The sequence below is a fragment of the Thamnophis sirtalis genome, unplaced genomic scaffold, assembly GCF_051295495.1.
Source record: "Thamnophis sirtalis isolate CommonGarterSnake01/CBP01778 unplaced genomic scaffold, rThaSir2_p1.2 scaffold_11, whole genome shotgun sequence".
NCBI lineage: Eukaryota > Metazoa > Chordata > Lepidosauria > Squamata > Natricidae > Thamnophis > Thamnophis sirtalis.
Genome location: NW_028261391.1, coordinates 15,511,685 through 15,532,181, shown reverse-complemented (window position 1 = coordinate 15,532,181; position 20,497 = coordinate 15,511,685). Strand labels below are relative to the sequence as shown.

Here is a 20,497-nt window from a genome sequence, read left to right as displayed (position 1 = left end):
CCATTGGTCGTATGAGTTAGAGTTAGGATTAGGGTTCAATAGTTACAGTATATCAAATGCTGTAAATGCTAGTCCTCGACCCACACTAACTGATCTAAGGACCGTTCAAAGTTACAACAGCACTGGAAAAAGGGACTCATGACCATTTTTCACAATTATGTCCCTTGTAGCATCCCCATGATCGTGCGATCAAAATTCAGGTGCTTGGCAAATGACTCTTATATATGACGGTGGCAATGTCACACAGTCATGGGATCTTCTTTTGCAACCTTCCAACAAGCAAAGTCAATGGGGAAGCCAGATTCGCTTCAAAACCGTGTTACTAAATTATCAATGGCAGCAATCCGCTTAACAACCATGGTAAGAAAGGTCGTAAAATAGGGGGAACTCACTTAACAAAGGGTTTTGGGCTCAGTGTGGTCGTAAGTCGAGGAGTAGCCGTATTGCCCGCTGATCGCAATACTAGTGCAATTTTTATTTTTAATATGGTAATATTTGATTTGCTTTTCCCTGCAGATTTCTTGCTATTTTGATTTCGATTGTTGCAAGATGCCTGGCACTATGTATATAAATAGGGCAGCTGTACCAAAATAAATCAATCACTAGAGTATAATCCTGGAAATTTAAAACAAATTGTTCATGGTCAGCCTCACTTCCCTTTGGCTCTGAAAGCACTGCCAACGTGCTAGTATGGAAATGTTTGGGGAATAGGACCAGGGAGTTGAGAATAGGGAAATTTGGAAGATCAACACTTCTAGTGGATGCCAAATAGGAGAAAGTTGTTTTGCAATATGACTTAAACCTCGTAAGGGGTTTTTAAAAGGATGAAACCGATTAAACAAATTACTGTCAAAATTGAATGCAACATTTCTTTTACTTTCTCATTGACTTGAATGCAGAAAGCAGGGGGGGGAACCTGTCAATCACTATGTAGTCCAGGCCTTGAGTTGACAGGCATTTTGGAAGTGTTTCGTGGAAGATTTAAAGTAGTGTTTTAACTTGAAAGATGTTTTATTCTTTGACAGGCACATACACACCGAACGAACTGTCATCTGCTTGCATAATTGAAAACAGACTGTTTTGCTGGGTAGTGTACTAACTAGTAATAATTAATGTGCAGAACTAAATAACACGTACAGCCACATAAATAAAATGTTCCTTTGGACATTCTACTGGCATTTGATTCTGTGTAGCAGGAAATCTTTCTCATAACTTAAAAGCAAGCTTATAAAACAAAATTAAGCAGCTTATCATTTTATACAAAAATGTAGATCTCTCATTTCAACTGCCCTTTCCTTGTATGTTTTCAATGAATATTTACAATAGACAAATGACCTTTGAGAATAGATTGTGTGCATCAGAAACATATCTCATACATACTAGTGGTTCCCCCCCCCCAGTTCCAACGAATGGGGGTATTCCTTAGCTAGCCATATAAGTAGACACATCAAGTTACACATAGTGTTCTAAATATTGAACACTATATTGGGTGAAATCCAACAGGTTCTGACGGGAAATTTTGAGTAGTTCGGAGAACTGGCAAATGCCACGTCTGGCTGACCTCAGAGTAGGGTGGGATTGGAGATTTTGCAGTATCCTTCCCCTGCAATTGCCACTAAGCCACACCACACCTGCCAAGCCACACCCACAGAACCAGTAGTAAAAAAATATGAATTTCACCACTGTCTATAAGACTTTGGGTCACTGTGTTGGACAATCAGAAGATCTGTGGGGAATTTTGTAAAATGAACATCTACCCATATTCAATTGCTCTTTCCAGAGAAAACTATAATTAGGAATTAGACATCAGTGCAATTTCCTCTAAAGCCTTCCTGGTGGAGGGCTTAGACCAGAGGTGTCAAACTCAAGGCCCGGGGGCCGAATCTGCCCCATGGGGTGCTTAGATCTGCCCCGGAGGACCGCCCTGGAAACAGCCTGTGGTGCCTCTGCCAGCAAAAACAGAGCTCACAAGGGCAGTGGGTAGCCTTTCACTGGCACAGGATTGCAGGAGGTTGTTGCAGGTGAAAACGGCACTCGGGAGCCCGTTTTCTCTGGCAGAGCGCTCTGGCCACCACAGGCACCCCCGACACGAGTAATGTTGAGATGTCCACGAGTAATGTTGAGATGTCCACGAGTAATATTGAGTTTGACTCCCCTGGCTTAGACTGACTAAAAGCCGAGATGGATTTGAGCCAGAAGGCCCATGGATCACTGTTTTTAAGAGCTTGGCCAATCAACCTTTTCCTGCTGCATTGCATCTTCAGGAAACCAAATCTTAGTAACAGGAGTAACGCAATCTGTTTAGCATTTTTAGCCTGGTCTTCTCTCTCCATTTTCCATATTTATTTCTACTGTACAGATAAGAAGATTATTCACTTTACTCTTTGGATTTTTCCAAATTATTAAAGTTCACGAAAGGATAAAATGTTTTGATTTTTTTTTTAAAAAAAAAAGATTTTGTTTGGCCATATGTTCTACATAGCTACGTGTGTCCTAGCTGGTGCTCATAAAAGAAAGAAAAAGCATTCCAATTTAGCATTGGCTAGCTATGGTACATTAAGTTCCAAATCCCTGTGTGAATTTATGCAAAACAGTTATGCAACCATATGTCCATAATAAAAGAATTGGGAAAAGGCCCTTTCTCCTTAGCTGTACTGGTTTATGTCCTCATGCCAGAAATCCAATTCAGATGTCCTTTTGTCCTCATATTCCCCCCCCTCTTTTTTTTAGTTCATAAAATCCTTAATTGAGGTCAAATATGGTATGTTCACTGTAAATATCTTTCTTCTTGGCTACCGTTATAGTCCTTTGGTATAACTGAGGCAGTTTAATTGCATCATCTGATCTAATCTGAGATTACACGATATTTCTACAGATGCTTGGCTTAATTTAACGGCCCTCTTAACCAGTCCAAGTGCTCAAAGCAATCCGTGTTAGAATGTTACATATGTTCCAAAAAAGAAGTGTTAAAATTACACAAGCTCTTCCACTGGCTGATAAACTGAAATAGCTGTTTTGAATTTGAAAGCGTTTCTTTGCAAAAGTAAAGAATCTGAGCAAGATCATAATAGAATTTCAAATGTTTAGCGTGATATGTGTTTTGGTTCATTATGGATGGAAGTATAATGATAATTCATAACTTTGTGGTCCTTGGTGCTCTCTGAACTTGGTTTTTCTTGCAGACGTTTCATTACCGAGCTAGGTAACAACATCAGTACTGTCCCAAAGGTGCTTTTTCAAGAGGCGACTGGGTTTCTGGTTTGGAAGAAGTTTCGTTTCTCATCCAAGAAGCTTCTTCAAAGCTGAAGAAGCATCTTGGATGAGAAGTGAAATGTCTTCAAAGAAAACCAAGAAAGTCCAGTTGCCTCTTGAAAAAAACACCTTTGGGACAACCATGACCTGGATGACTGAGAATCTCCATAGATATTTAGCTAGTACTGTATTGACAATCTTACCTAGAGCACCAAGGAACCCACAGTTAACCCTGAGCTACAAGTATTGTATTCAATTGGTAGTTCATAACTTTTCTGACTCCCCAAATATAGGCACTCCAAAATGTCAATGTGCCTCTTGGCGTGAAAACTAACCTCATCCTGTTTTTTTTACCTCTCAAGGTGTCAAACATTCAAGCTAGAACAGTTTCGCTCACTTGGTCTCCTCCAAATGGTCTTTCAAGTGAAGATAGACTCAGCAATGGTTTGCCTTATACTTGTACTTACGAAGTTGCCTTATCAGACAAAGGGAGGGATGGAAAATACAAAACAATCTACAGGTAAAATTCTGCATGTGCACGACGTTAGGTGTCATGGTTTCTATTTGAAGCAGCAAGGCATGGAAGCAAATCCACATTTTTTTTTGTAGAGTTGAGTACCATTTCATTATCAAAATGAAAGGGCGGCAGTTTGGCGGTTCAAATCCCTAGCACTGCGTAATGGAGTGAGCTCCCATTATTTGTCCCAGCTTCTGCCAACCTAGCAGTTCGAAAGCATGTAAAAATGCAAGTAGAAAAATAGGGATTCCCTTTGGTGGGAAGGTAACAGCGTTCTCAATGCGCCTTTGGCGTTTGGTCATGCAACATCCACATGACCACGGAGACATCTTCGGACAGTGCTGGCTCTTCAGCTTTGAAACGGAGATGAGCAGCGACTCCTAGAGTTGGGAACAACTAGCACATATGTGCGAGGGGAACCTTTACCTTTACCTAGAATATGAATAGGTGAAAAAAGAGTGGAAAATCTTTTAGATTTCTAACTCCCTCCATTTGTGCACCTGTTTATTACAATATTAATAAATGTTTAGGTCTACTAGGAACCAAAATGATTATGTTTACCATGCTATGTGATCTATGCATGCAGATTCTTGTTCCAATTTGGTTTGGATTAGGGTTAAACTTCTGTTGTGAATATTTGTTAATTTTCCCATAGTTGCATGTTTCCAATCAGATATTGTTGGGATTATATTTTTCTTTTGGTATTGGGCAAAATTTATTCTCATTGCTGAGGTCATGTATATAATTGGAATATATTGGATGGGATCTTAAGATATAGGGCATATTTGCTGAATAATTCAGTACTGCACTTTTCATTTTGTTTGTTTGTTACAACTCTGTCTCTTTTCCAGTGGAGAAGAATTGGAATACAAACTGAAAGATCTTAGGCCTGCAACAGAATATCATGTCAGGTGAGACTTCGCAACTTAATACATTTCATTCTAGATATCATAATAGACATTCCAAAATTGATGTGTTCTGGCAAATGTTGACAACAGTAACGATGCATGAATGTTTTAAAATAAGCATGTTTTTCACTTTGGGGATTCAGCCAAGTAAATGCTGACAAATATCCCAAACTGACTATCAGCTTTCAGTAATGTATCATAGAAGGGGTTGGTTTTTTTAGCTGTTCACAAAATTTTCTAGCCTTGTCAATATTCGCAAGGCTTAACAGAGCATGGAACTTTTTGGAACATGGTAGTAAAGTCGTGTTGTGGCCTGCCAGCAGAGCTTGCAGCAGATTCGGAGAGTGAGGAGGTTGGGGAGGAACATGGGCCAGTCCTGGAGTCTGAGGAAGGCTCTGATGAGGGCTCTGTGTCAGAAGCAGAGAGGAGGCCAGGGCCGTATGCCAGTTATCAGATGCCTTCAGAGTCAGACATCAGTGAAGCAGATGAACAGCTGGAGCCTGTTCCCAGTGTGCGCATGCGAAGAGTTCCCGGACAAAGGGAACAGCTAAAGAACAGGGGTTGACTTGGGAATAAGGCCACAAGTGGACGATGAATGGCCCCTCCCAGAGGAAATAAAAGAGGAGCGAAAAGGGAGTGGAGTTTGCAGGAGACAATTAGTTTGCTTAATTGGTTCATGACTCTCCCAAGACTCCTTGCCAAGTTTTGTAGCTCTCCAAGCCAGATAAGGTCTGTGACTGTAAATCCTCCCTTGAAAGACTTTGTTGGATGTGAATGAGCAGAATTCACAGTAACTTAATAAAAGGGTTTTTTGTTTGCTTCATGCTCTTGGGAAGCCTAGGTCAGGACAAGTAAATAAAATTAAGGCTGTGAAAATGCTGTGTTTTTTAAAATTACATTGGACAAGGACTGGTGATTCTCTTTGCCAGCTGTCCATTTTTAAAATTTCTGATGATTCCTAAATCTCAAGTTAAATTTTTAGAATGGGTTTTATATGATTCTCAGATGCATTACAATAACATTTGACAACCTGAAGCGTCCATGCAGTCATTAGCCTTATTCTGGCCAGCTGAAGCAAGCATGACCATTGATTTATTTATTAGATTTATATCATATTAATTTATCATTGTTTTTCTAATTGCTGTAAAACCCTTAAGTTTCCATCATCCCCAACTCTGCAATCTCAAAGGAATTGCTTTAAAAGACTGGATTCAAACTTTTCAAGATTTTTAAAGATTTTCTATCTGACTTGAAAAAAGGGGAGTTTTCTCCCTCTGTCCTGAATGCTTTTGCATCTAATCACGCTGGACGTAATTCCTCACAAACAGGAAGAGTTTGTCAGTATTACTGGGAAATAAGAATAAAGTCTTTAGAATCAGTGTTACTAGATGGTGTTCTAAAAACAGAAGAAATCGTTCAGTTCCGCTCTGTAAGACGCTGAACAAGAATGACATTTTGTATCTACGACCAGGAAATAATTCAGCTTTTCACATTTGAATAGTGGCTTAATTATGCCAGCCATTTCAGGAGGATGAAAGAAATAAATAGAAAATCTGTTATGGAACATTTGCTATAGATAAACATGCCAGAGTGAATAATCACAGAAGCTGAGAATTGTGGGATGGATCTAGACTTAGATTCAGTTAAATTAAGAGGCCCTAAATTTGTAAGCATCTTAACTCCATTGGTTTTTAATGAACCACTCTGAGCAGGGATGTCAAACTGAAGGCCTGCAGGGGTGCTTAGAACTGGCCCATGGGGCCATCCTGGAAACAGTGAAGGACCGGCCTGTGGTGCCTCACAGGCAGCTCTCCTGCGAGGCAGGAGGGGCGCCTGTGTGCCCTGAGTGCTCTGCCAGCGGAAATGGGCTCTCGGGCTCTGTTTTCGCTGGCAGAGGGTTGCAAGGCCGTCACAGCCTAAAACGGAGCTCGGGAGCCCATTTTCGCCGGCAGAGCGCTCAGGGTCCCACAGGCGCCCCCAACACGAGTGACGTTGAGCTGGTTATTCCCACCAGGGCCACGCCCACCCCTAGGCCAAAAACAACCTTGATGCGACCCTCAATGAAATCGAGTTTGACACCCCTGACTCCTGAGTATTGTGCCAGACTAAGGAACAAATTTCTGAATTTCTCTTTATAATCAGAAACCCGCTTCTGACTACAAATAGTCATCCAAACCCAGGATGAATATATTCCTGAATTTTAAAAAGAAATTTACGTTAGCCAGGCACCGCAACAAAGATTATTTGAACTCCTGTTCTTGCTTCTGAGAGAATTTGCTGCTTTATTTTTATTTTGTTTCATATCTTCTTTCATTTTGTATTCACATATCAATAATAAAGGTGGCTGTCAGGTATAATAAAAGAAAGTGAGGTCCCATCCAAACACTAACCAAGGACAGTCCTGCTTAACTTGTGAGACTAGCCAAATGCTGCCATCTGCTGAAGTTTTTTTTTGTTTTTTTATGAAGTTATCCAGCAGATAAAATAATTTTATTATTACCCTAGATTATGCAAATGGAGTTTATATCAAGGCAAGCCATTAAAGTACACAAAGATCTGGATGTTATTTTAGGTCTAGATTGCAGTCATTAATAATTGGATGTTGTTTTACAGGGATAAACTGTTCTGTGAAATACATCTTTATATTTTGTTCCAATGCAACTAAGCAGGCTGCTCACATCTATCATAAGTACAAAACCGCCAATTAACAACAACCAAAAAAAAAAACCAATTACAAATTAAAACTTAAGACAAAGAATAAAAAGCAAAAGCATTGAGAAGAAAATGGCAAGTTATATATAAACATTTCGCCTATATGTCAAGTATTTAACAATATCACAAGATAAATCAGAAGAAAAAAATCAGACCCCTCAAATTTTTTTACATAAGCGTCAGAAAAAAAATCTGACATCCATTATTTCAAATAATATCTTGTTTTGGGTCTATGAACTTGAAATAGAATCTTTTGATGAAACGATTTCAGTCTTAAATCTGATGAAAACTTTGACAATCTTTAAAATTTGCTCCCATAGGTGTGAAATGATTTCAACTTTTAAAACATTTAACATTTGATACAAATAGGATGTGGGTGTGAACTCAATTGGAAATAAAAGGATATCTGGACTTTAAAAACAGCTAAGGTGTCTGGTCCAAATTGAGTTATCAAGACAGGACACTTGAGTTGATTTTATTGCTACTGTTGTTAATTAGGCAAACAACATTATACGTGAGATTAAGAGACAGCCTTCAAATAACAATTACAGAGCAATTGGTTTAAAGTAATTATTCTGGATTCCACCCATAACATCTTGTCATCTATTTTTAAGATAGAATTCTTCCATAAGGTTAAATATGTAAGAGGCTCATCATAAAAATCTTAATTTACAAACCCCAAATCTAGCTGCTATCAGTACCAGAAATGAAAGATCTTTTTACTATATTTTGACCCAAGTAGCAATAACAAAAGCACTTAGATTTATATACCGCTTTACAGTGCTTTACAGCCCTCTCTAAGCGTTTTACAGAGTCAGCCTATGGCCCTCAACAATCTGGGTCCTCATTTTACCCACCTTGGAAGGATGGATGGCTGAGTCAACCTTGAGCCTGGTGAGATTTGAACTGCCAAATTGCAGGCAGCTGTCAGTCACAAGAAGTAGCTTGCAGTACTGCCCTCTAACCACTGTGCCACTGTGGCTCATGTAAATATCACCATTTGAGTGGTAATAACATTCCAATGTGTCCAGTGGTGGGTTGCAACTGGTATAACAACCAGTTCGTTGAGTGTATGTTTTGCGCATATGCGTAGCGTTAAAAAAACCTCCCATTTTAAGCTCTAAAACTTACCTTCTATTGCAGCACCGGTAAGTAAAACAACTGAGGCACAGCAATCCACTGTGCCACGTGAATCAGCGGAGCTGAAAAACATGGAAATATAGGAGAGGAGGATAGGGTAGGGGTGGGTGGGCGGGGCCAACTAATCACTGGAACTACTGGTTTTCCTGAACTGGTCTGAACTAGCTGAATCCCACCTGAATGTGTCCCACAAAGAACAGTCTTCTACATTTTCAATGCTCAGTGCTATTTTTTGGAAATATTAACCCTCATATGCTTACGCTTAAGACTCACTTACACATTCAAATGAAATTATATTGCATTGCATACACGGGGTGGTGTGAAAACTGCAGGGCATTTTGAGTCCTGTTGCTAGCATAAATTGCAGTTAAAGAATGCCACAATTCTTGCTTCTCCTGATAAATTCTGATTCGTTGTTCAAGTTCTCATCAGAGAGATTCGGAGAGGAGGGAAACCATTCAAAAGCACAAGGAGAGAGAAAGACCCTTAGACATTTTCAGCTCAGCCGTGGGGTTAGATCGGGATAGCGGCATCGCCATTTGAAAAAATAAAACTAAATTTAGAGTTGGCAAGGCATTTGTCTAGACTTGAATGCAGTTAATTTTATGTACTCTGGAAGGTTCTTTTTTGGAAACTGAATAATCACCCTTAAGCATTGGAGCTGGTATCTCCCCACCCCACCCCCAGTGGTGCCATGGTCTTTTACTACTAATATCAGCATAATATACCCTGTTTTCCCAAAAATAATCAGCCCAATCAGGCTTTTGAGCACATGTGCGAAATTAAGCCCACCCCCCCAAAAGTAAGCCCTCCCTGAAAATATTGCAACACAGCAGCAGCCATGAGGTGACCACGCTTGCCACCTCCTGCACCTCAAAAATAATAAGACCTCCCCAAAAATAAGGCCAAACACTTATTCTGGGGGTCAAAAGAAAAGAAGACCCTGTCTTATTTTCGGGGAAGCACGGTAATTCTTCTTCCCTTCAATCCATTCCATAATACTGGGGTCTTTTTTTAATCTGACCTAACCAGACATCTTTATTTTATTTATTGAAAACATGTCTATCCTGCTTCCTTACAGCTAAAATGACCTGGTTATCCAATTCTTTTTCTGTCTAGTCCCTTCTCATGAAATTCAGTCTAATTAAAAAATTGGCCCCTGGATAATTTAGGGCTTTTGATTAGGGCCATGTACAGAATATGTATGATTAAACTAACCTCCAGATGGGAGAAATTTGTAAATGAATAAATTTGTTCTAATTCTCACCAGTGTCTCATATTCGGAGTCACAATAAGGGCTTCAGGTGTGAATGAGGGCCCTGAAGTTGCCTATTTCGGCTAAAACTCCTCCAGACATTGTGTAGTAATTAAAACACTGCTCCTATAGCAGGAGCCTAATCTAGTGTTTTTGCATGCAGCAATCCTTTTAAAAAGTTCACATAATTATGTTTATACTGGGCTCTTAGAAGGGACGCACTGGCTCAGTGGCGAAGTCGCTGAGTTTGTCAATCAGAAAGGTTGGCAGTTTGGCAGTTCGAATCCCTAGCGCCGCATAATAGAGTGAGCTCCCATTGCTTGTCCCAGCTTCTGCCAACCTAGCGGCTCTTTTGATAAGATTGAGTAATGTCGTGAAACTCACCCAATAATTATTAATCAATAATAATAATAATAATAATAATAATAATAATAATAATAATAATAATAAGTGCAGTTTCTTAAACTTTGTTCCATTTTTCAGGATACATGCTATGTACAATTCCGTGAAAGGATCTTGCTCAGAACCCATCAGTTTCATCACCCGTAGCTGTGCTCCAGAATGTCCTTTTCCACCTAGGCCTTCACACAGGACCAAAAACTCATTGACTTTACAGTGGAAGGTAAATCTTCTGAGGAAAATGTCTGTCTGTAGGCAGTCTTCTCTCTTCTGAAATTCTTCAGGTTTCCATTTTTTTCTCCTTAACCCCCAGCAGTGGTGGGTTGCAAGCGGTACGCCCTGGTAGGGGCGTACCGGTGCCTGGCCGGAACACCTGGTACGGTGCTCTGGAGGGCTCACCCACCCGCCCTTCATTCTTACCTGTCTTTAAACTCTTCTGCGCTTCCACGCACACGCATGATGCATACAGCGCCTGCGCAATGCTCCGCCGAGCAGCTGGAGCATCGCAGAGGCTCGTGGAGGTGTTGCTGGAGGGTAAGACGCATGCGCGCGCTGTGGGTGTGTGCGCACGCACACTGCACGCATTCATGTGGAGGACGCCAGGCCCCATTGCAACCAGTACAGTTGCAATGGGATCCAGAACCCACCATTGACCCCCCAGGTAGATAAAATTGATGATTGGAAGGTGTATCACTCCACCATACCTTGAAGGTGTGAAGCTAGGAAACACTGTTTGGCTTTTCTCTGCATGTGAACATATATTGTGTCTGTGTATTTAAAAAACATATTAATGAACTGTTTTTCATTGCATCCAAACAAGGCACTTTGAAAGGATAAAGTTCTTTTAGCTGGGAAAGCCAGCATCTTTCCCATCTAGCTAACAAGAAAACTGAGACTTGCTAATTATTATTTTTTCTTACATTTTTACACCTTTTCAAGTTAAAGTTCCCGGGCTGATTCACAAATAAAAACACAAATATAATGATTGATTGATTGATTGATTGATTGATTGATTGATTGATTGATTGATTGATTGATTGATTCTGCAATACAGGCAATCCTCAATTTACAAGCACAATTGAGCCCAAAATAAAACGAGGCAATAATTTTTTAAGAAACAAAAGATGACAAAAAGTAGAGGCGGTAAGAACAAGATGAAAATCCATACTACCCAAGAAGGACTTTAATTACCCTTGTCAAAGGCCTCAATGTATTCTGTTAACTTTTCTGGATGTTAATAGCCAGAGGAAGATGGCAAGAGAGAGGTTGGAAACTCGGAATAAATGGTTTCTCTTCTACCGAATTACAGGTTTCCTTTCAAGGCAAAGAAAATTGTCAGTAATCGAGCTTGGAGAAAATGCCTAGTTTCCAACGCTATAAAAATTGCTTTCAGATTTAAGGGAATTTTAACCCTCTTTTAGTTAGGAACTGGATTATTTCATACAACTTTGTGGATCTTTTTTAAAGGGCTGTTTTCTGCCTTATCCCTGAGCGATCTTAGATCTTAACCACTGATTCTCATCTTAAAAATTAGTAGGAATGTTACTACTGTTACCATATATAAAAGACAACCTTTTCTATTTAAAAAATACCCAATATGCTATTTCCCATAGTTAGGCTAATATTAACCATGTCAACGTACATCTTCTAATAAAGGGATTGATATGGACAAAAATTTTCAAAAGGGAGGGAAAAAATCACACAGCCCATCAATACTGTAAGATACTCTATGTAAACAGGAAGCAAATCCCATGTTTTAGCACTGGAGATACCTAACAGAACAGAATATAAGGGAATAACAGAGTTGGAAGGGACCTTGGAGGTCTTCTAGTCCAACCCTCGGATCAGGCAAGAGATCCTATACCATTTCAGACAAATGGTTGTTTAGTCTCTGAAACATTCACATGCAATCAACCAACCTCAGAAAGCACCAAGATCTCCATCCTACAAATTTTATGTGTAAAATTTATATCCCAACTTTTCTACAGGTGTTCAGGGTGATGTAGATTAAAGTCCCTTTTTCAAATGAACTTCCATGGCTGAAGGTGCTCTTGAACCTGATACTCCCAGGCCAACTCCAACATCTTAATTAACATACCACACCAGCTCTTTTAAAATGTGTTACTATTCTCTTGCATGAGTGGGATGCGGTGGCTCAGTGTCTAAGACGCTGAGCTTGTGAATCAGGAAGGTCAGCAGTTCGGCGGTTCAAATCCCTAGTGCCATGTAACAGAGTGAGCTCCCGTTACTTGTCCCAGCTTCTGCCAACCTAGCAGTTCGAAAGCACGTAAAAATGCAAGTAGAAAAATAGGGACCACCTTTAGCGGGAAAGTAACAGCGTTCGATGTGCCTTCGACGTTTAGTCATGACTGGCCACATGACCATGGAGATGCCTTTGGACAATGCTGGCTCTTCGGCTTTGAAACAGAGATGAGCACTGCCCCCTAGAGTCAGGAACGACTAGCACATATGTACAAGGGGAATCTTCACCTTTACCTTTTACTCTCTTGCATCATTTAATGATGTTGTAACCGCCAAAACACCTGAGGGTAGAGCAAGAAGCAAGGGTAATCAAGGAGAGAAGCAATTTAGAACTGAGGAGAAATTTCCTGAAGGTTAGAACAATTAATCAGTGGAATAGCTTGCCTCCAGAAGTTGTGGATGCCCTAACACTGGAGGTCTTTAAGAAGATATTGGATAGTCATTTGTCTGAAATGTCATAGGGTCTCCTGCCTAAGCAGGGAGTTGGACTAGAAGACCTCCAAGATCCCTTCCAACTCTGCTATTCTATTCTATTCTATCCTATTCTAATAAGAGCAAGAATTCCTACACTTCCTGGCTGAAAGCATGCCCTTTTTTGAAAGAATTAAGGCATCAGTGAGATTCATAATGATCCTGTTTTTCTTTTCATGGCATTGCCATCGATCTAAGCTTCCTGTTGTGGAATTTTCTGGTGTCTTTTTGTTTGTTTGTTTGAATAACATTTATTCCATGACCTTCTCCAACCTTCTGTTATGTTTATTTACACAGGCCCCAATTGACAATGGTTCAAGAATCACCAGCTACCTTTTAGAGTGGGATGAAGTAAGTGCCAATTATTTTAGAAGGAGAAAATAAAAACCTTTGTCCTTTATCTTAATTTGTCTCTACATGCTTTATCCAAATGCAGGGGAATGAGAACATGGAAAAATTGTTCCATTGGTTTGTTAATTGATTATTTAGAAATAAATGAGCATTTCTGAATTTTTTTTTACGAATACTGTCCTCCCAAATTTGTCTCTTTCAAGGCTCCTAACATCCACAATTATGGGTGTGGGACAGTGGTGGGTTCCTACCGGTTTGGACCAGTTTGGCCGAACCGGTAGTGCTTTGTTGTCCTGGGTCACCAGAACCGGCAGCGACCCAGGCCTGCCACGCCTCCAAACCAGTGGTTGGCATGTTCCCCCCCCCTATTTTTTAATGTTCTGCGCATGTGCAGATCTATTTATGGGCACCTGCACCAGCAGCAACCCACCACTGGTGTGGGGGTAGAATTAATCTTTCTTTTCGGCCCTCTGGAACGATCTCCCCGTGGAGATCTGGACCCTCACTACCCTTCCGGCTTTCCACAAAGCCACTAAGACCTGGCTGTTCCAGCAGGCCTGGGGCTGATGAGTTCCCAGCCCCACTTAAACTGTTGTGTCTGTTGTTTTGTTTTTAACTTGCTTGTCTTGTGTTCTGTTTGTATTCCCCTTCCCTTTGGTTTGTTAGCCGCCCTGAGTCTCTCGGGAATAGGGCGGCATACAAGTTGAATAAACATTCCAAACTTTTTCACTCCCTTCACTTTTTTATAAAACAGACAACTGTAAAATCAGGTTTTCAAAAACAGTCTGACATATAACCACATTTCTGTGGGAGTCAAATGCCCCCAAATCACAAGTTTGTCTACAAAGTCTGGTTTGTAAAGGAATACATTTCAAGTATAAAATTTACATTTCCCTAATACGAAATAGTCCTTGACTTACAACCTCTATTGAGCCCGGAACTTTGATCATAAGTCATTACTGCCGTAGGTCAAGTTACCACATGACTGGACTCAATTTTATGACTATTTTCATGATGGTTGTTAAGCGAGCCACCATGGTTGTTCAGCAAATCACCCATTCGTTAAGTGAATGACAATGGTAGTAAGTCTAAATTTAACTTATCCAATGGTGATGTCTTGCCATTTGGGGCTGGAAATTTTCACAAAAGTCACAAAATCTGATCGCTTGGCTTCAGGATGGCGCAGTTGGTTGAAAATGCAGTTAGGTGGCTGCAGGAGTGATGCAGCCATTGTAACTTCAAGGGATGGTTTTACATATCTTTTCTCCACTCAGTTATAACAATAAAAGGAAAGGACAAGCAAGAAAAAGCAAATGCTTGATCCATCACCTACAAGAATATACTGACATTTTATAGATAAACTAGCTGATAACCCAGTGTTGCCTGGATGTTTATTTATCCTAATCCTGTATTAGACAGGAAAAGCCCTGATTTTGGCGACAATTAAATTAGTTGCAAATGTTTTCCCTGTGCCCCCAGAAGCATCAAGGAAAGCGATACCACCTTGTTGTTTTGCTAGCTTCTTGTCCGCGATATTTGCACTAAGCTGTTTGAGGTTGTAGTTCTTTTCTGGTATGTAATGTTTGTGAAGTACGTCGTGTCGGTCGTCTGCAGGCAGACCAAGTTGCAGTAACGTTTTATTGATCGTGGCCACACATTTGTCCTCAAAAATAATCAAAACCTTGCTGAAAATGTCCAGACCAATCTAATGTTGGATTTTCCCCCCTTACCAGAGGGAGCCCCCTTGTGGAGTACTGTAAAGCCATTACCATGGCAACTCCACTGCACTGTACAGTAGAAGCCATTTATGGCAGTACGGTAGAAGCCATTTGAAGGCTGTATCTTAACAGAACACACACTCTAAGGAGGGGGGGTTGGGGTGTCTTACCCCCACAGTAATTGTTTCCAGAGAGTAAGTCGTCTGTGTACCAAGTTTGGTTGAAATTGCTCGAAGTGTTCCAGAGTTATGCTGAAACACACACACACACACACACAGACACAAACACACACACACACACACACACAGACACACACACAGAGCAATTTATATATAAATAGATATGAGAAATTTCCGGTGATTCTTTTGATGACAGAAAGAATCAATTATATCAGAATAGTTTTAGAAGGAGAGTTTTCAGCTTATTAGTTACAATTAATTTATTAATTACAATTGCAGTAATTTTATCCTGCATCCAGATTATAAATCCCTTCCCTCCCATATTCCCTTTCCTCAGTTTCTCTCTTTCTCTGATAGTTGAGCTAGAGAAATGTACAGATGGTTCTCGACTTACAACAATTCATTTAGTGACCATTCAGAGTGACAGCAGCACTGAAAAAGTGACTTATTGCCGTTTCTCACACTTAGGGCTCAAAATTCAGATGCCTAGTGACTGACATACCTTCATGACAGTTGCAGTGTCCTGAGGTCATGTGATCACCTTTTGTGGCCTTCTTGACTCTTGTAAAGTCAGTGAAGAAATCCGTGACCCGTCAAAAGCGCGGACGACAAAAGCGCGATCGACAAAATCGCGCCTTTGACGTCATCACAGCGCGACGAAAAAGATCGAAAAATTCAAATAAAAATTAATAAAAATTAAATTAAAGCAAGCCGATTCACATAAAGGTAAGGGTTAGGTTTAGGGTTAGGGTTAGGGTTAGGTTAAGGGTTAGGGTTAGCTTTAGAGCGTTAGCGTTAGCGTTAGGGTTAGGTTAAGGGTTAGCGTTAGGTTTTTCGTTACTTTAACGGTTAGGTTTAGGGTTAGGTTTAGGGTTAGGTTAAGAGTTAGGTTTAGGGTTAGGTTTAGGGTTAGGTTTGGGGGGGTTAGGGGAAGGTTTTAGCTTTATTTTTACATTTTTTCGAACTTTTTCGTCGCGCTGTGATGACGTCACAGCGCGCTTTTGTCGAGCGCGATTTTGTCCTACGCGCTTTTGTGGTGGAACCAAGAAATCAGATTCACTTAACAATTATGTTACTACCTGGACAATTGCAGTGATTCACTTAACAACGATGGCAAGAAAGATCATAAGATTCACTTAACAAATGTTTCATTTAGCAACAGAAATGTTGGGCTCAATTATGGTCGTAAGTATGAGTCAATAGGTGTGCTTAAATGGTTGGTTTCTTCTTTTTTCTTTAACAACCCACCATCTTTTCCGTCACATTTACAACTAATTCCATATTTCTAAATATATCTTGTGTACACAGTCTATATATACTGTATATAAAAATCTGTCTGTGTGTGTTCCACCATAACTCTGGAATGCCTCGAGGAATTTCAACCAAACTTGGCACACAGATTACTTAGCCTCTGGAAACAAATAATCTGGGGGCAAGATGCCCCTAACAAACCTTGGTATTCAGCAGGTTCTGACCAGTTTTGGACAACTGATAGCAGAAATTTTGAGTAGTTCTGAGAACCAGTAAATACCACCTCTGACTGACCCCATCTATTATCTGCCTCTTGAATCCCAGCTGATTGGGAGGGAATGGAGATTTTACAGTATCCTTCCCCCGCCATGCCCACCATGCCACACTGCGCCATGCTCACCAAGCCACTCCCACAGAACTGGTAGTAAAAAAAATTGAATCCCACAACTGGCCCTCTGGGGGGGGGTCAGTTAAGATACAGCCTGTTGTGCCTTAAAATGGCTTCTACTGTACAGCACTGTGGAGTCACAGTACTCCACAAGAGGTCTCTCTCTAGTAAGGGGAGATAAGTAAATACCCAGGCAGCACCAGGTTATCAGCTAGTTATAGAAAATCTTGCCCAGGAAATATATCCAGGCAACATTTGTCTAAATGTGAGAGGGAATTAGTACAGTAGTTTGTTTCTTCAACAGATACTTTTGTTTGTATAAACTCTGCAGAATTGCTCCGTTTTTCTCCAGAAGTGTCAAAGCACAATTGATATATTTTCATAGAGTGAGTAGGCTTGTCCCTGGGCTGCTGACCTTAAGACAATCATAAGTATTGTGAAATTTAGGAACGTAGGAGAGAGGATTTGCCTGACCTTTGGTAAATTAGCATTATGTTTCTTCTCCTCTGTAGAAAAGAGGGGGACAGCTCTTTGTAAAAGCTTTCTGTTTATGTGGGACATGAATTGGGAGGGGGGGTGGGTTGAGAAATAGCTTAGGATTCCAAGAAATCAGTAAGTCAAGTGGATCATTTGCCTTTGCTTCTTGCCCAAAATTGCAGCTTGCTTGAGAAGATTTCCAAGCAATTAATGCCTACGTTAATTAGAAATGTCAGCCAACCTCTGGTGTAATCAGCAGTTGGAGTATGAAATACGACACTTTGTGAAACCATTGAAATGGCTCCAATCTGAATTTAGCTCAGGAACATGAAAATGTCAAATTTGGTAACGAATTTCTGGGCATATGTGAAGGATAATCTTAGAATCTGAATAATCTGAGCAGCAGCATCCAGGGGTTATTCCGAATCTTTCTGTCGATGCTTTTGCATCTAAAATGTTAGCCTGTTGTTGGAAGAAGTTCTTGGCCGCTTAAATTTGACAATCGTCCTAATTGTCCAATGCAAGAGGTCAAAAAGAGGATTTATTGGAGGAATAGCATTTCCTTTCAAACCCTATTCTTCGGTGGTTGCGGAAAATGTTGCAATCGGGGGGGGGGGGGGGAACGGGACGACTATTAAGCAAATAAAATCTGGCCACAAATATTTCTTAATGTTTCTTGGAAGCATTAATTGCAAAAGTACCGAGAGAGAATGGAAAAATGGAGTAAAGGGATACGAACACCATCTCCAGTTTCCTGGAGTCTAAGCCTTTATCCCTCAGTGACCCCAGTTCCCACATGCATGTTCAACAATTGAGGTAACTGTAAGATGGCATAAGTTTGTGCCTGGAGAATAGAATCTCACCACTGTAATACTAATGGCGTCTAACATTGCATTTGCCTTTTGCAATATTGGACTATCAAGATATGTGTCACCCAACGGCCCCTTTAGCTCAAAATTTGGCCAAAGCTGCATCAACGCAATGCTGAGTGCATCTGCTGATATTTCAAAGGATATATATTTTTGCAGCATTTCCTCTTGAGGTGCAGTTTCCCATTGGTGGGATTTCTCACTGTTCCTGGTTCCTGGGAATTTTTTCACCTACTGGGATGGAGGGAGAGAATTGTATTCCAGAGGAGCAAAGTGTACATAGTTTGTGTGATCGAAAGAGAGTTAAGATAATTCCTTTCTAGTAGTTCTCAGTAGGTGTTGGATGGAGCAAGTGGTGAGTTTTAGCGTGGCAAGATTTCTGTCTATAGGTGAGGAACAATAAAGGAAATTGCTTAGAAGAACCTCAACGTGTCTTTCTTGGTTTTTGGAGCCTGGCACCTACCTGTTGAAGCCAAGATGCTGGTACCCCTTGCCACTCTTCCTTTCCTCTAGCACTTAGACTTATATACCGCTCCATAGTGCTTTTGCAGCCCTCTCTAAGCAGTTTACAGAGTCAGCATATTGTCCCCAACAATCTGGCTCCTCATTTTATCCACTTCGCAAGGATGGAAGGCTGAGTCAACCTTGAACCGGTGAGATTTGAATTACTGAACTGCAACTCGCAGTCAGCTGAAGTAGCCTGCAATACTGCACTCTAACCACTGCGCCACCCTCATTCTTTAGAAATAATTGAAGGAATGATTTGGCCACACCACCTCCCAGTGATTGATTCTCTCCCCTTAGGATAATTTTTTCATGGCCCCTTTGTGCATCTAGATATCATTTTCGTTTTCCATCTTGTTCACCTGCCTCACCCTCAAAGAATGGCCGTGAAGCTATTCTTCGGGTTAAAAAATATTGTAAAGGATAGAAAGGCGAGATTAGTAGTTGAGTGGAAATGTCTAGAAAGGCTGCATCTTACTGCGAAATGAGTAAATGATGAACTGTTTATATCCAGTCAGAAGAAAATGCTCTTTGCTTTGGGGGGGGGGGAAGAAATTGAAAGAGCTCATAAGACTTCACACCTTTGTCTTCCAGGGGAAAAGGAGCAATGTTTTCAGAGAATGTTACTTTGGGAACCAAAAACATTACAAGGTGACAAAGCTGTGTCCTGCTGTGGGTTACACATTCCGATTAGCAGCTCAGAACGAGATCGGCATAAGGTAAGTCCTGGTGCCTGGTTGATAACATGCTCCAGCCATCGGTCAAGCTGTTTCTAAAGGCCAAACTCAGTTGAGAAAGAAAAGTGTGGCTGGAAAACACAAAAGATCCATTTATCCCAGCATCTTGTTTCTCACAGAGACCAATCAGATGCCGTCCAGTGTTGTCTCAGGGGAGAGTTTTTTTTCTATTTCAGAGGGAGTTTGAAATAGCTTGCCTTAAGCAGAAATGCAAATGGATACACATCGAAGCCTAGTATGAAAGAGCATCGAATAGGCATAAACCTGGATTACAAAGAGAATGTTGTGGCCCGCCAGCAGCCAAAGGAGCTGGCAGCAGATTTGGAGAGTGATGAGGTTGGGGAGGAACATGGGCCAGTCCTGGAGTCTGGGGAAGGCTCTGATGAGGGCTCTGTGTCGGAGGCGGAGAGGGGGCCAGGGCCGTATGCCAGCTATCAGATGCCTTCAGAGCAATGGTGGGTTCCTACTGGTTCGGACTGGTTCAGCTGAACTGTTAGTGGTTTGGTGGCCTGGGTGGCTGAAACCGATAGTGACCCAGGCCTGCCACGCCCCTGAACCCCAAGCTGTAGACTCCCCTATCTTGTTTTTTGCTTCTGCACATGCATATAACATTTTTATTGCACTGTGCATGCAAGTGCAATGCATATCAAGCGCACACAATGCGCCCACAAGCCAACCGGCAGTACCGGAACCCACCCCTGCTTCAGAGGCAGACATCAGTGAGGCAGATGAACAGCTGGAGCCTGTTCCCAGTGTGTGCGTGTGCAGAGTTGCGGGACGAAGGGAACAGCTAAAGAACAGGGGTCAATTTGTGAGTAAGGCCACAGGTGTATAGTGAATGGCCCCTCCCATAGGGAATGAAGAGGAGCGAAAGGGGAGGGGAGTTTGCAGGAGACAATTACTTCAGTTAATTGGTTCATGACTCTCCGAGACTCCTTGCCAAGTTCTGCAGATATCGGCCTGTCAGCTTTCCAAGCCAGATAAGGTCTGTGACTGTAAATCCTCCTTTGAAAGACTTTGCCTGCTGTGAATGAGCAGAATTCGCTGTAAATTAATAAGAGGGGGTTTTGCCGGGAGAGGGAGTTCGTTTCATGCTCTTGGGAAGCC

General features: G+C 41.2%; 1 protein-coding gene across 1 annotated transcript in view; it reads left to right on the top strand.

Moving 5' to 3' along the window:
• FNDC3B (fibronectin type III domain containing 3B) overlaps positions 1 to 20,497 on the top strand; it is a 327,048-nt gene that overhangs the window by 240,330 nt on the left and 66,221 nt on the right. Inside the window, exons 8-12 of the mRNA XM_087725242.1 lie at positions 3,615 to 3,772; positions 4,621 to 4,680; positions 10,268 to 10,406; positions 13,214 to 13,267; positions 19,248 to 19,372. Coding sequence (XP_087581368.1) covers positions 3,615 to 3,772; positions 4,621 to 4,680; positions 10,268 to 10,406; positions 13,214 to 13,267; positions 19,248 to 19,372 — 536 coding nt within the window. The remainder of the gene's footprint in view (positions 1 to 3,614; positions 3,773 to 4,620; positions 4,681 to 10,267; positions 10,407 to 13,213; positions 13,268 to 19,247; positions 19,373 to 20,497) is intronic.